Source organism: Hoplias malabaricus, chromosome 11, assembly GCF_029633855.1.
Source record: "Hoplias malabaricus isolate fHopMal1 chromosome 11, fHopMal1.hap1, whole genome shotgun sequence".
In the NCBI taxonomy this organism is placed as follows: domain Eukaryota; kingdom Metazoa; phylum Chordata; class Actinopteri; order Characiformes; family Erythrinidae; genus Hoplias; species Hoplias malabaricus.
The window spans coordinates 18,514,815-18,530,428 of record NC_089810.1 but is presented as its reverse complement, the minus strand read 5'-3'; the positions used below and the strand labels follow the sequence as shown (position 1 = coordinate 18,530,428).

Here is a 15,614-nt window from a genome sequence, read left to right as displayed (position 1 = left end):
TTCATATTTATCAGCAAACTCTAACTTTCCATCTTTCTGTATCCTTGTCTGTTTACTTCTCTTTTCTATTCTCCTCTAGTCAAATCATTGCACATGGCGTATAGGATTATACCGAAAGAAAAAATGACATTTACAGTTAGAAATGACAAATGAAGCAAGCGATTCATGAATCCAATTTTACGAAATACTGTTCAGATAACGTTAAATGCATGTACATGCAATGGCCTAACTATTGTTTCAAAATGTTTTCCTTTAATTTACCCTATATTTCAGATGTTTTTTTTAATCTGTACTGGTTATAGTCTCTTTTTTTGGTCCTAAATTCCACATTTTAGTTTTACCATTTCTCTTTTGAGTCATTTGAGTGGCACCAGAGTCTAAAATGTCCCATAGATATAAATACTTCCTCCTTCTTTTTATTACAAGGAGGTGAGTTAAGGCTCATGGTGAGCCCACTTTTATACACAGACACACACACACACACTTATACAATGATATGTCCATGACTCACAGAAAGATCCGATTTCTTAAGGATTTAGCTTCTATCAACATCACACAGACAGCCCTGATGTCTATTCATCTGCCTCTTCTTCATAATTCATCTGATCCATGGTAACCATGGATCCAACAGATCCTTCACATCCTGCAACATGATATAGTCATTATTTGCAAGTCTAAAATCCTAAATGACCAGTCTAACATACACATGTAAATGTTAGATGCTAGTTTGAGATCATCAACTCGGTGAAGAAAATGGCAAGCAAGTTATACTGCCTTTTTTTTAATAATTGAAAGTAATTTTTTATTGATGGGATTAATAATTTTTTTTGCACTGGGGCCCATAAAATACTAGGTACTCCACTGTGTACTTGTATATGTACCAGTGTAGGTACGTGTGCACATTATCTTACTGGAAGACGAAATCTGTGTTGTTGATCTGGCAGTTATCCCTAATGATTGTAAGACGTAGATTTATTCTCCTTTCATCATTCCGCTGTGCATATTCACTTCCACATCCTTCTTGTTAGTTGACATACAGCTGTACGTGTTTGCTGTCACAATGGTAAATGATGAATGCCGCTTTCTAGGTCACTGTTCGGTGTCTGTTTGCCATGTCAGTTTATCGTGTGTGCCATTAAAAAAACTGTAAAGACCTAAAATGATTTTGACTTACGGAGCTTCACAATTAAACCAACCGTCATGATCAGAAGAGACAACTGGCTGTGACTAAAAATAAGATCAGTCCAAAGCAGAACCAAACAAACCAGTGACATGACTACACATTTGTCATCGACCTGTCAAATAAAATAATAACCCCACCCCCCCACCCCTAACCAAACCCAAGCCCCAAGCACACCAGAATGTAGAAATGTATAAAACACAGAGATGTAAAAAAGACAGATGTAAAAAAATTGGCTCAGCCTCCCCTTGCCCAGAGGTGTAGAGGAAGCTTTCATATCAAACTACTGAACACAAGATAAGGCACAAAGAGCCATTAAACAATGGATCACCACTTACACTTAGTCCTATCTCATCAAATGCTTCATACATTATAAATATGACATGGTTTTTTAAAAGGTTAACAATCAAGACCACTTTGTAGAGGCATGTGCAAGCTTTGTGAGAAGCAGTTCATGTAACACACTGGCAGACAACATGAAAGCTTACTAAAAGGACCGTGCCTCAGCTTGGAATGAGACAGCGTGGAAGTTGAGGCATGAGATTTCCCTCTTTACACTTTCCTTACACTCCCAACATCATCATACTATTTAACAGAATAATAATTTTTTTTTCTAAAACACTGTCAACTTGTGCTGTTAAAACCATCAGTAAGATTATGTACAAAATATACAACATACAAATACATACATACAGAATAGATTATTACAATGGGCCTACAAAAGAACGACCAGTTATTCCAGTATTGCAGGCATGGCCCCTCTGTTCAATCACCCTTGTTCCCCTCAGTCAGAATATGTAGATCATATTGCAATGGCACTCACATTTCATGGTCGTTTACAACATACATAGTAAAGCTATCAAAAAACAAGTCTCCAAAATCACTCTAGAAATTTTTTTTGTTCTTTTGTTTCTCTACAACAGTGTCAGTAAATATGTACAAGCCCTAGAAAATAATTAAATAATAATAATAATAATAATAATAATAATAATAATAATACACACTTTCTACACACTGTGGATGATCGGAGTTCTTGGGTGGTGCACAATGTGTGCTGATTGGCTAACAGTCACTAAAGAGCAGGAGTTAGAAGAGGAAGGGTCACAGAGATGAAGTGGTGGAGTCAACGATTTCCCGGCCGTTGCACACTGTCGGAACGTAGTGAGCGCTCACAGATGCTGGAAAGAGAAAGAGTCGTAGATGTGAGAGGAGGAAAGCAAAACAACTCCACAAACACAAACTTCATCAATTTCAGAATCCTCAGACTTTCTCGTCTGCTCTTTGTGTACCTCCCCAATGTTACCCTGTCAGTACAGGCAGCATTTTCTATCCTTTTGCAGTGTCTGTTATATCAGAGAAGTGAAATATAAATAAAGATGAAAATGTTTACCTGATTTTTTTGTGCCTATGAATTAAACATTAGAGCAAATGCAGAGGGCTCTGTTTATGAGGGCTTATTACTGTGCAGCAAACAGAATCACCGATGCTTTCTCACATACACAACCTCATAAGGTGAAAATACTAATGCCCCAAGTGTGCCTTCAATCAGTGAATCAAAGACAAGTAACTGCTTAAATAACAGCAGAAAGAAAGCTCCGCCATCTGTTTGGCCTTGTGCCATATCTGGTATTTCTTCCCCTGAAAATGAACAGCTCTCAATCCCTGTATTTAAAGCTAAGCACTGATTCTGACACCTTCAAAACACAAACAGTGTGTCCAGAAAAGCTAAGAACCACAGATATCACAAGAAAAGGTGTTGCCTTCTGGCAGCATGTCTCTCTAAATTCCCACTATTTGACTCCAGCAGGACCTTCACAAATCACCCATTCTATGGGAACTGATACAACCCCTTACTCTGACAGATGTTGGCTTTTGCGCCTTTCATCTTAGGCCCAGATAACTCCTGAGACCACTTGGCTTTATTTAACACAGCAGCATGACACATTCTTATGCAATGCCATGTGAGGGCTTAAAGGCGTATTCTCTAAATGAATGAATAAACAAACTGGCTTGGTGTGGTATGCTAGTTTTTCTCTCTCTCTCTCTCTCTCTCTCTCTCTCTCTCTCTCTCTCTAGGCATCTAGAGTTCTTTTAAATAGCAGACAGAACTCCAAACTTTGAAAAGCATGAACCAAAATGAGGATGGCTCTATTCCTGCTCCATATGTATGTAATATTGACTTATTTGTTCTGTTTGTTGTCTACAAAAAACTCAGGTGCTTCAAAACTAAACAGCTCGAGTTATAACTGAGATTTTGTGATATTTCAATAAGAACTTAAGGCCAAGTTAAACTTCAGCCACGTAAATACCACAGTCGTTATTTTCCCTCAAACATACTGATTCACCTTAAAAGACGTGGAGCTTAGAGCTGTACTTTTTAAGCTGACTATTTTCTCTAGAATCATGGTGAATCAAGTTCAACAGAACACCAACTGCTGAGGTATGTATCATGTAAATATTGTCTAGCCTCTGTTTCAACACTCCCTACAGTTACATTTACATTTCATATATTTATAATCCATTAATTAATTTGACAGGAAAATTGGTTACATTTCTTGTTCCCACAAAAATGAACAAAAACATTTTTTACAGAATAGTTCTCACCATGTGAAGCGTAGGTAGTGGCGGGGCCACTGACACTGAAGCGATTGAGGTTTAGCCGATGGCTGGTCACATTCTTCTGAGGTTGGAACATGATGATGTGGACCTTAGGAGCAAACATGCATCCCAGCACCACAAACCCACTGAGGCTGACTGATATACACATTGTGGTCGTCTGAACCTGAGAGACAGAGAGAGAGAGAGAGAGAGAGAGAGAGGTGGATGTTAAAGAGCTCATTTACCCAGTACTTATTCACCTTCAGGATCTCCACAGATATTTACAGACATGCTGATAATCAAATGACATTAAGTAAAGTAGAATAAAGAGTGGAACAGTGGGAGAAATTGAGGGATCCTGGGAGATAATTGCAATGGCAGTTAGCACTGTGGCTGCATAAATAGAGTTTGATTAGATGCTATTTGGCCACCTTCCATTAACAGGCTATTCTCTGCCACTCAAGGTGTAGATTTTCTCTCTTTTACTGCCTCCCTGCCACTTGCTCATGGATTACTGCTGTGACTCAGACACTAAACAGGAAAAGAACAAATATACTATATTATAATCAAATAAACTAAAATGGGAAGGGGTATCCTCCTTGGAGGCAGCTATAACTTCACTGAGAACACAGAAACACTTCTACCAAAGCTAATGAATGAGCTTAGAATGCATTCACCCAGAAAGGAATAAAGAGAATGGTCTAATCTTGTTTAGTCAGTCCTCTGGCTTCCGTAATCACACTATGCTAGACATACGGCATTAAACAGATCAAGATGATAGTTACTAGTGATTTTTGCCTTGTACTCTGTCGGTGTGTCTGTCTGTCTTTCTCTATAGTTCTCTGATCTGGTCTTTTCTCTAAAGTCATTCAGTGTTTCTACAGGCATCAGCACTCTGTTTAAAGCAGTCTCTGAAGACTGGGCCTTCTCAAACAGAGAGGCTTCACTTTCCCACTTCATTGACTGCGGCCTTGGAAGACCTGCATAGAGCAGACGGAATAGAGTGAAAAAAAAGTCCTGCGCATCAGCAGTACATGTGTCTATACAGCAGTGCAGAGTTACTGAGGATGACTCGCAGGCCTCTGAATGTGTATGCAGTATATACGACACGGGACTGAGCTAATCACATTTCACTGTTACTTGGTATAATCCGTGACTAATTCTGTTGGAAAAGATGCTGAGTTTCAGTGCTTGAATTACACTGATGCCTGAGGCTCAACACATTCATTGTGAAGGAATGACCGATTAAGTGCAATGTTTATTATGGATTTAAATTCCCTCCCTTCTTTTATTCTACTCACTCTGCATGCCCTTGTGTGTCCTAGGATGTTCTAGCGTATTATGCATATCTTACTCAACAGAAGGCAATTCTATGCCTGGGGAACCCAATTGCCTGGTGGTTTCAACAGCAACGTTAATTCTCCACTCCATTTAGGGTTTTTTTCAATCCAGTACAAACCAATTCAATTACATTCCATTCATTTTTTTTCTTCACTTCCCAATAGGCTCGGTTATATTAAAAATAATTATAATAATACTCACTCACAAAAAAAATGACCTATTTCTGTCACATTGTTGCCCATGTGAATGTCAATGTTTATGTCAGTTTCTGCCCTTTCAATGACACACACAAAAGCTACTTCGGTATTTATTTGTCCCCCTTGTGGACAAACCTGTTAAACAGGAGACAGTGACTGAGTGCCAACCTTCGTAGGTTACAAAAGAGTCATTGCTTTGTGGAATGGGATCTTTATATGTTATTGCATTATGTCTTTTGCTGTTGTCATGGGGCTGTGTAAACTGTGTGTGGAAGGTTAACAGATAAGAGTGATGTACCTGTCATCAGATGCAGTCGAATGCAATTGTGCCAGCATAGAAATGTTAGCTTAGGGATGCCTAGAGAAGGACAGGATATGTGCACAAATGCATGTATGCAAGTAACACTACAAATAAATGTATTGAATTGCAAACATATTTGCTTGTAGTAAATAGCCCACATCTGTGATCTGTAGTTTTCCTGCTGAGGTGTAACTGTTGTGATTGTTGTAAAAAAACTCTATAAGCAAGAAATTTAATTTGATTTATGTGCTCAAGTATTAGGGGCATTCATAATCAACTCTTAAACTAGACTGTTTTTATTTACACCACTTCCCAGCATGTTAAGACGTACCCTGTAGTCACTGGATGTGACATAGAAGATCGGCAAGAAGGCCAGCCAAATGATGCAGGTGGTGTACATAGTGAAGCCGATGAACTTGGCCTCGTTGAAGTTTTCAGGGCACTTGCGGGTTTTGAATGCGTAGATGGTGCAAAGCACCACCAGCACCACATCATAGCTGAGTGACAGCAGCATGCTGGAGTCACGGACGTTGCATTTGAGGATGACCGTCTGGCGTTTTTCAGGCAGTGTGAAGCGGCGCGTGCCTGGCACCTCCAGCAGCAGCCACACAGATACCAGTAGCAACTGCACGGAGATGAGCGATAGGCAGATGAAGACTTGTGAGCTGGGACTGATGAAACGTGGCCGCTGTGCCCCACCTTCTTTCACTCCACTGAATATGCGAGCGATGCGGTTGGTCTTGGTCAGCAGTGCTGAGTAACAAACAGCAAAGGAGGTACCCAGGCCCAATCGTCGTAGTGCACATACAGCCGGTGAGGGCTTGGCGATGAAGACAAAGGTCATGGAGTAGGACATGAGGACGCCCAGCAGCAGGATGTAGCACAACTCTCTGCCTGAGGCCTTGACTAGGGGTGTATCATTGTGTCGGATGAAGACAGTGAACACTAAGGACGTGCAGGCAAAACCCACACAAGCAATGGAGATGGGCCCAATGGCCCATGCATCCTCCCACATGATATAGTCCTCTGGCAGGTCGTAACAGCCGCCCAGGTCAGCCCGGGGCCACTGGCCCAGAGCACAGGGAGCACAGGTGAACTCATCCGGCAGATATTCATGGGCTTCGCAAGCTGTGCAGATCCAGCAGCAGTACTCTCCTGCCTGCATCTTCTTCATCTCATTAGGGGCACATGGGTCACTGCACTGAGACGTGGGCATCATTCCTGCCCGTGGCCATCCAATCAAGAACTCATTAAGAGAGAGTGTCTCTGCCCACTCACCCACCTGGACGTAGGTGTACCTGTCACTACCTGGCAGGCGCTGGTAGTTAAAGATGTTGTAGCGACCCATGCCGTCTCCGTATTGGTCAAATTTTACAACATTTTCTGAGCCAGGAGGGGAGAATGGAGCTAGGGAGGAAGAGCAAGAGAGAGAGAAAAAAAAGGAATCAAAGCAAGGGTAGTGATTTCACAATTAAAATTTTACAATGAATAGAATTAATGAATGAATTAATTAATTAATTTGGGAAAGAATTTGATTCAGAAAATGTTATATATTTAAATATTTGTGGGATACAGACATTAAATTATTGCACCAAGTACAGTACACATGTTTAAACAAAATCTTTATATTTATATTTTGTTTAAAAGGAAAATGTTTTGTTTTACATTGTAACAATAGATTCTTTTTTATTTTATAATAAAAATATATTTATTTATAAATTGTAATTATTATACTTTCATTAATTGCATTATTCATTCATTCATTATCTGTAACCACTTATCCAGTTCAGAGTCACGGTGGGTCCAGAGCCTACCTGGAATCATAGGGTGCAAGGCAGGAACACACCCTGGAGGGGGCGCCAGTCCTTCACAGGGCGAAACACACACATTTACATTTATGGACAGTTTTGAGTCGCCAATCCACCTACCAACGTGTGTTTTTGTACTGTGGGAGGAAACCGGAGCACCCGGAGAAAACCCACGTGGACACTGGGAGAACACACAAAACTCCTCACAGACAGTCAGCCGGAGTGGGTCTTGAACCCACAACCTCCAGGTCCCTGGAGCTGTGTGACAGTGACACTACCTGCTGCGCCAGTGTGCCGCCATAATTGCATTATTACTTGCATTAACTGCATAATTTTTTGTTGTTGGACAAATTTTATATTGTAGTCCACAGCATATCCATTTTTGTCGATATTTAGTTTTCTACATCATTTGAACACAGCAGCTGTCCTTCACATTGTGTGAAAACTGGTCATGATGAATGAACCAACAGAAATAGTCCAAAAGTACTTGGAATTAAAGCATTTTTTCATCACCTTCCACTAGAATTTAAGAGGGTATTTTCCTTACCCTGTAAAGCTATTGTTTAGGAGATAGATGTTTTTCAGTGGACAGTGACGATATGCTCTTTATATAGCAGGATTTAACACAAACATATTCAATTGAAATGGTGCTTCTTCTTCTTCTTTTTTTTTTAAATGCCCTTTAAGTTAATATTTAGAACCTGACACTGCTCTTTGCTTTGGTGCTCCTCAAATAGCTTACTAAAACAATTTTGTTTTCTTAGCCCACAAGATGGCACTCAGGCAGCATTTTTTTTTCTGGTGAGACAACGTGAGTGATGCTGTTTGTATATGGTTGGATAGCGTAGTGTACTGGTTCTCAAACTAGCCCTTAGGTCCTCCCAGACAGTCCACACTTATGCTTTAAGCTAACTTACACCACATCTATAGTATGTATGTGCTGTTCTCTATTAAGGTCTGTCTGGAGACAGGTTTGAGCAAAAATATGAATGGCTGTCCCCAGAACCACATCCCTGCACCATCCACTTTTATAATTGTTTACTTACTCCTGTTTAGAGTTTACTCATTCACCCAAAAACATCTACATCGCTATGTCATATTTAAAAAAAATTCGGTTTAAGCATCCCCACATCTGCCTTCACCTCAAAGCTGTAGGGGTTTCATAAATCTGTAGTCCACATTTTGTATTGGGCATGCATAGACAACATTGGCTGGCTGATGTGCAGCTCCAGAACATTTATTACTTGCTTTTCATCTTGGTTACACAGCTGAAATTTTGTTTCTACAATAGGTGCAACATAAAGTAGGTGAATGCACCAATTTTAAGGGTTGTATACAAACATGTGGACACACGTTATATCATACTATAGTGGCTGTCAAATTAAAAACATTCATTCATTATCTGTAAGCGCTTATCCAATTCAGGGTCGCGGTGGGCCCAGAGCCTACCTGGAATCATTCGGCGCAAGGCGGGAATACACCCTGGAGGGGGCAACACACACACACACACACACACACCTACTTTTGAGTTGCTAATCCACCTACCAACGTGTGTTTTTGGACTGTGGGAGGAAACCCCACGCAGACACCAAACCAACTCCTCACAGACAGTTACCTGGAGCGGGAATCGAACCCACAACCTCCAGGCCCCTGGAGCTGTGTGACACTACCTGCTGCGCCACCATGCCGCCCAAATTAAAAACATGTATCTCCAAAATAGCAACTTTACAGGAGAAGGATATAAACCTAAAATATCAGTGGAAATCAAAGTAAAAATATTTTATTCCAAGTAATTTTGGTGCCTTTCTATTGGTTTAATTCGTCATTCGTTTTCTACACATTGTAATGAATGATGTAGTAAACTAAAAATGGACAAAAATGGTGATAAATATTTTTGATTGGACAGCGATGATATATAAGCTATATAAAATGTAAGAATAATGGACGTATGCCATAATTATTTTGATAATGGCTTTTAACTGTATTAAAATCATTGTTAATATTCTGGGAGTGTACAATATTTCTCAGATTCCTATAAATACGTTTATAAAAACACAAACTTTCACCTAGTCTGTTTTTTTTCTGGTGCAGGACGATTTTTAAATACAGCAATATATCACAGGTGTGAGTGTGTGAGTGAATGTGTGTTGCCCTGTGAAGGACTGGCGCCCACCCCAGAGTGTGTTCCTGCCTGTGCCCAATGATTCCAGGTAGGCACCGGAGCCACCACGACCCTGAAATGAATTTGGGTGGCACGGTGGTGCAGCAGGTAGTGTCGCAGTCACACAGCTCCAGGGACCTGGAGGTTGTGGGTTCTATTCCCGCTCCGGATGACTGTCTGTGAGGAGTTTGGTGTGTTCTCCCCATGTCTGCGTGGGTTTCCTCCGGGTGCTCCGGTTTCCTCCCACAGTCCAAAAACACACGTTGGTAGGTGGATTAGCGACTCAAAAGTGTCCGTAGGTGTGAGTGAATGTATGAGTGTGTGTGTGTTGCCCTGTGAAGGACTGGCACCCCCTCCAGGGTGTATTCCTGCCTTGCGCCCAATGATTCCATGTAGACTCTGGACGCACCGCGACCCTGATCTGAATAAGCGCTTACAGATAATGAATGAATGAACTTTTCTCTTTGGGTACTTACCAATAAATAAGTACATGATAAATGTTTAAACTTCTTAGCGCAGCACGTTTCAGGGCTAAATATTGTACAAAATGTGGTTATTTGTCACCTAAGTTGTAGTCCTGCCTTATCTGGAGTAAAGGTAGACATGCACTGAAAATCCAGTTCCCTTTCTCTGAATTCTTGAAGTATAAGAATATTTCATCCAATTTAAGGAATCCAAGAATGAATCTACATCAAACATTTGAATAACTGATACCTCTAAATTGTCAACTCTATAATTGAAGCTGCTGTAAACACGCACAGTGTGAAGATTTCTTCATATGGACTTTGCAGAATGGACCTGAGTGGGCTCACTAAGAGTAAATGGTTTCGGGATGGTGCATATGTGATTTATCACTTGGAGGCTATAATTGCTCAGAGGGGCTCTAGAAGCTCTACAGGGAATGATGACTCGTCAGATAGGGAAAGGAGGTTAGATGTTATGAACCACATCAATCATGAATATATTGTCAATGTCAGCATTCATGCACACGCAAACGTATGCACATATTGCACACACACATATTTCAAATGTAGGGGAATGCAAGAATACACCCACTCTGTATATACACACATGCATTTTTGAGTACTTCATTACAACCGGGATCAAATTAACCTTCAGTTGCCTGCAGTTCATCTGTGCATTTCCCTGTTTAATATCATCCACACTTATAATTAATAATCCTCATACTCAGCAGACACCCCACGCACCCTTAGATTAAGTAATCAGCATCTGGTAACAGGATAATTAGCCACAATATAATTACTTGTGACAATCACAAATTGAGTTAATCAGCTTGTACTGAACCTCCAGGGGACAGAGTGAGCATTTAGTAAACCAACAAAGCTTTTTTAATACAGGAAAAAGAAAGAGGATTTACTTCCCTATTCATATAAATATTCTTCTTTATGATCAGTATAGAAGTGTATGACAAGTGTATTACAATTTATTAGTTCTTAAAACGGGGCTAATAACTCAAACCCAGGTTTTAATAGCTCTATTGATCTAAATGGAATTGGAAGAGTTTAGATCACAGTAAACGTTCTCAGCACTGAGCCCTCAGAGTGAATAAAATGAAATGTTGGGACCATACCACTTATTTCTTTCAGATCCTTGATCCATTCCTTCCTTTTTATTTTATACTTCCTTTCTTTTTCTTTCTTAATCATTCTTTCCCCTTTTCTCCACATTTTTGACTCCTCCTTTCCTTGCATTGTTTCTTGTTGATTTTTTTCTCTGGGCAAGTACTAGTTTCTGATCAAATTTTCTGCTTTGCAATCACTTTGTTTCCTTTTGGAAATTCATTCATTATCTGTAACCGCTTATCCAATTCAGGGTCGCGGTGGGTCTAGAGCCTACCTGTAATCATTGGGCACAAGGTGGGAATACACCCTGGAGGGGGCACCAGTCCTTCACAGGGCAACACAGACACACACACATTCACACCTGCGGACACTTTTGTGTCGCCAATCCACCTACCAACATGTGTTTTTGGACTGTGGGAGGAAACTGGAGCACTCGGAGGAAACCCACGCGGACACGGGGAGAACACACCAACTCCTCACAGACAGTCACCCGGAGTGGGAATCGAACCCACAACCTCCAGGCCCCTGGAGCTGTGTGACTGCGACACTACCTGCTGCACCACCGTGCCGCATCACGTTCCCAGTATCATCAGCTTCTGTATATAAGCTAGTGACTTATGTTAATAATGGGCTTTGGGCACATACTTTGCTTTGTGTTATTTTCTGTTAAAAGGAAATTCTGTCATATTTTTGTTTGGAAACAATAATTCCAATATCTTCTCCTTTTCTTCTGATATCTAATCCAGTATTTCATATTGGTATAAGCTGAGTATTATACCCCAAGTTTTATATGGCAATCTTAAGTAATTCTCTCCTAACTGTGCATTTTTAAATTAAAAATGTTCTTGTACACATTTTTTCAATGGGAAACAAATGTGGTTTTTCCTTTGAGAGAGTGAGTGAGGGAGAGACAGAGAGAGAGAATGAAAACATTCTTAGCTATTAGACTTTAAACAGATAACTGTGGATTATTGTGAATCATATTCTATGCACATGCACACAGACACACAACTATGCAGAATTTCCTGAAAGTAGCTGAAAACAGCTCTCACTCAGAGAAACATGAGTCAAATATTATTCCAGCTTTGACAAGATACATAAAATATTTCTGTCACAGTGACTGCCTCATAATTGCTCTCTCTCTCTCTCTCTCTCTCTCTCTCTCTCTCTCTCTCTCTCTCCTGCTCTCGCTCTCGCTCTCCTCGCCCTCCCCTAGCCAGAGTATTGTTTGTCAGGAACACTTTAAACTGCTTAGACTCCATGGTGACACTGTGCCCTGTTGCCTGTCAGTCTTGTCATGCAGAAACGGAGCAGAAGAGATCTACGGGCCTCAGGTGCCATAACATCTCCTACAGGAGGAGACAAGTCTAAAGCACTGCTCTTACAAAGGCAACTCACATCTTCTCACTCACCTCCACAGCTGACATCTTCCATTCAGACCTTGATGTCCTTCTCTCACTCTCTCTCTTACACACACACACACACACACACACACACACACACACACACACACACAAACCCCCACACAGAGAGGTTACGTACAAAGCCTCTGACAGAGAACTTGGTCTGGTATTTAGTGTTTAACACAATTCACTTAAAGGCATGTTTCATTTCCAGATCATGTTTTAGTCGAGTTCACTGTAATTTGTCCCAAGTGCAATCAGAGATCAGAATTTAAACTACTTTATACACATTTATACAGTTTTCATTTTACACACTGTCACAATACAAAGGTACAAGCTTAGTGTGGAGTGCTTCCCTGGTGCAGAGCACCTCATTTATTCACTAAAAAATATTATGTTCTAAAATTTTATACACATGACAAAAATGTTCCATTTACATGTGTTTAATGTGATTTTCTTTTCTGATTACTTCCTATTAGGTTTGAGTAGGAGATGCATAAAATGAGTGCAGATCTGACTGGGCTGAATGATTTAGAGATGGGCAAATAAAAAGATGGAATTCAAGGCTGTTCCTAGACAGAGCTCGAGCGCAGTGAGAACACTACTCCCCCTGCTGACCAAATCTCAACGTGTTAAAAAGATGATGACTGAAATATATAAAATAAATAAAACACCCAGTGATAAAGCAGAATATGACCTACGCTGACCCTCAAAATGACAGAGTGATTACAGAAAATTAATGAGTGAATGTATTATGCCAGTGTATTATATACTTATACAATATTTATTTATTTGTGGTATAATTAGTACAGAGCAAAGCAGTGTATTATTTTATTATATAACTGCACATCAATATTGTTCTATGATATGAAATGGTCTCTTTGCAATGCACACCTACTAGGCATGTATGCATGGTTGTATAGATATACGAAGATGAACTGATTTTATCATCAGATTTGGTGCAAATTTGAGCAACATTATGTGCAGTGTCCTAGCAGTCAAGAATTCCGAACATGATTCAGTCACTAGAAATGCATGTGGATTCAATAAATAGCCTTTATGTATTATTGAATTTTGTTTGTTATTTGTTATTCAGAGAGAGAGAGAGAGAGAGAGAGAGAGAGAACGCAAGGGGAGCGAAGGAAATGAGACACCTCAATTATATGACTGAGCAAGTGTGCACAAGTGTTTAATTATAATTTAAATAGGTGTATTCGCAACCATCAAGTTTTTATTATGTAAATATTATTTTCCTCATCTCATCTTGTCTGGCTCAGCTGCAGTGAAGGACATCTTGCAAACATACACACAATTACACCCATTCACAACCATCCATTTCAGCCACTTATGTGTGTATGCATTACTGTATGAGTGCATGACTGTTTATGCTGACTAATTTACACATCTCCCACTGACTGTGCACAGTATTAATAAAAGCTTTCTTTTTATTCCTGCAGTAACTTAAATAAATAAATAAATAAATAAATAAATAAACTCTCACTATGTAAACTTCCCAAAACAAGAATAAGACCTCTGTAGGTGGGCGTCAGTTTGTAGCCTCGGCTTAAGCAATTACTACAGGACATTCCACAATTTACTCTGGCCAAAATCTGCTTACTTTATGTGAAATGCAACATAATTACAACTACAACTACTTGTTTCTATGGGTTGTTTATCTCAGTAAAGGGCTACGGAGCACCCGGAGGAAACCCACGCGGACACGGGGAGAACACACCAAACTCGTCACAGACATTCACCTGGAGCAGGAATTGAACCCACAACCTCCAGGTCCCTGGAGTTGTGTGACTGCGACACTACATGTCGAAAATTTAATATCTCATCTCATCATCTTTTCCGCTTGTCAATTTCAGGGGCACGGAATATTTAATATTTAATATTTTAATAACATTATTAAACAGTACATGAAGTTAACCCTAATCTTACAGGCATTTGGATTCTAGCATGTTTATAAAATTCCTTTCTTTTACTGTTAAATTCACATGTAAATGTATGTAAAAGGCACTCATTTTTTATTTTGACAATCTGGAAATTGCTTCTGTATAAAACAATGTTTGTCTCTTTTGGTTCCTGTTACACTGAATTGGGGTTTACTACATTCTCTTCTATTAGGAAAAATAAATGCTTGAATACTTACCTTAGCCATTAATAAACCATGAATACCATTGATTCATCAGAGTTACAAGATGACCAAAAATTCCAGTAATTTTACATATATACTTTTAAACTTGTCAGACAAATACCACTGCACTAATGTCAAACAATTACATCGTATATGATAATTTTTTATTAAGAGATAAATATTTAAATGGTTCTAAGGCAGAATGTTACAATAAAAAAAAATGATAATGTCTCTGCACATGTGCTCTGTTCCTGATGTTGTCCTCCCACATATACATTTAGAATGCTCCTAATGTAGGCTATACCCTGATTACACTTTCATTGGTTTGCAGCATTAGAGGATGCATGGAGGAGGGGGCCGGTAAAAACGGTGTACAATCTGATTTCATTGAGTAAAGATGCTGGAGCCTAGTACACACTAAGATTGCAATATGGAGATTATGCGGTGCTGAGTGTTCTGTTTGCTAATTGCATTTCCTCATTTTTCTGTACTTTTATTTTGATAAAAGCTGCTGCAGTCTGTGGTCATGTTTCAGAAAAAGACAAAGAGGAAGAGAAATACAATTAAAGAAGGAAAGAAAAAAAAGAAAGAAAGAAAGAAAGAAAGAAAGACAGATCAGTATGGCCTAAAGGCTTTACAGCACGCACATACACACACCCACACCCACATACTCTACAAATAATCAACATCCATGCCTAAAGGGTATAACAAAACATGTTTATCTATAATATGTAAATGTATGTGATACATTGTAAATGCATGATATACATTAACGTACGGATGTATTAAAGATGCCATGGAAAATGCATTTATGACTTTTAATGGATGTTTTACATGCAACTGTCATTTTATTTAACAGGATTTAAAAGCTCCAAAACTACCTATATGCAGCTCGCTCTGAG

General features: G+C 39.6%; 1 protein-coding gene across 1 annotated transcript in view; it reads right to left on the bottom strand.

The window, feature by feature from the left end:
• Positions 1-1,352: 1,352 nt before the first annotated feature.
• Positions 1,353-15,614, bottom strand: part of grm3 (glutamate receptor, metabotropic 3) — a 35,796-nt gene continuing 21,534 nt past the window's right edge. The window contains exons 4-6 of the mRNA XM_066684745.1: positions 5,949-7,024; positions 3,785-3,962; positions 1,353-2,358 (exon numbers count right to left, since the gene is read on the bottom strand). Coding sequence (XP_066540842.1) covers positions 2,282-2,358; positions 3,785-3,962; positions 5,949-7,024 — 1,331 coding nt within the window. The 3' untranslated portion in view covers positions 1,353-2,281. The remainder of the gene's footprint in view (positions 2,359-3,784; positions 3,963-5,948; positions 7,025-15,614) is intronic.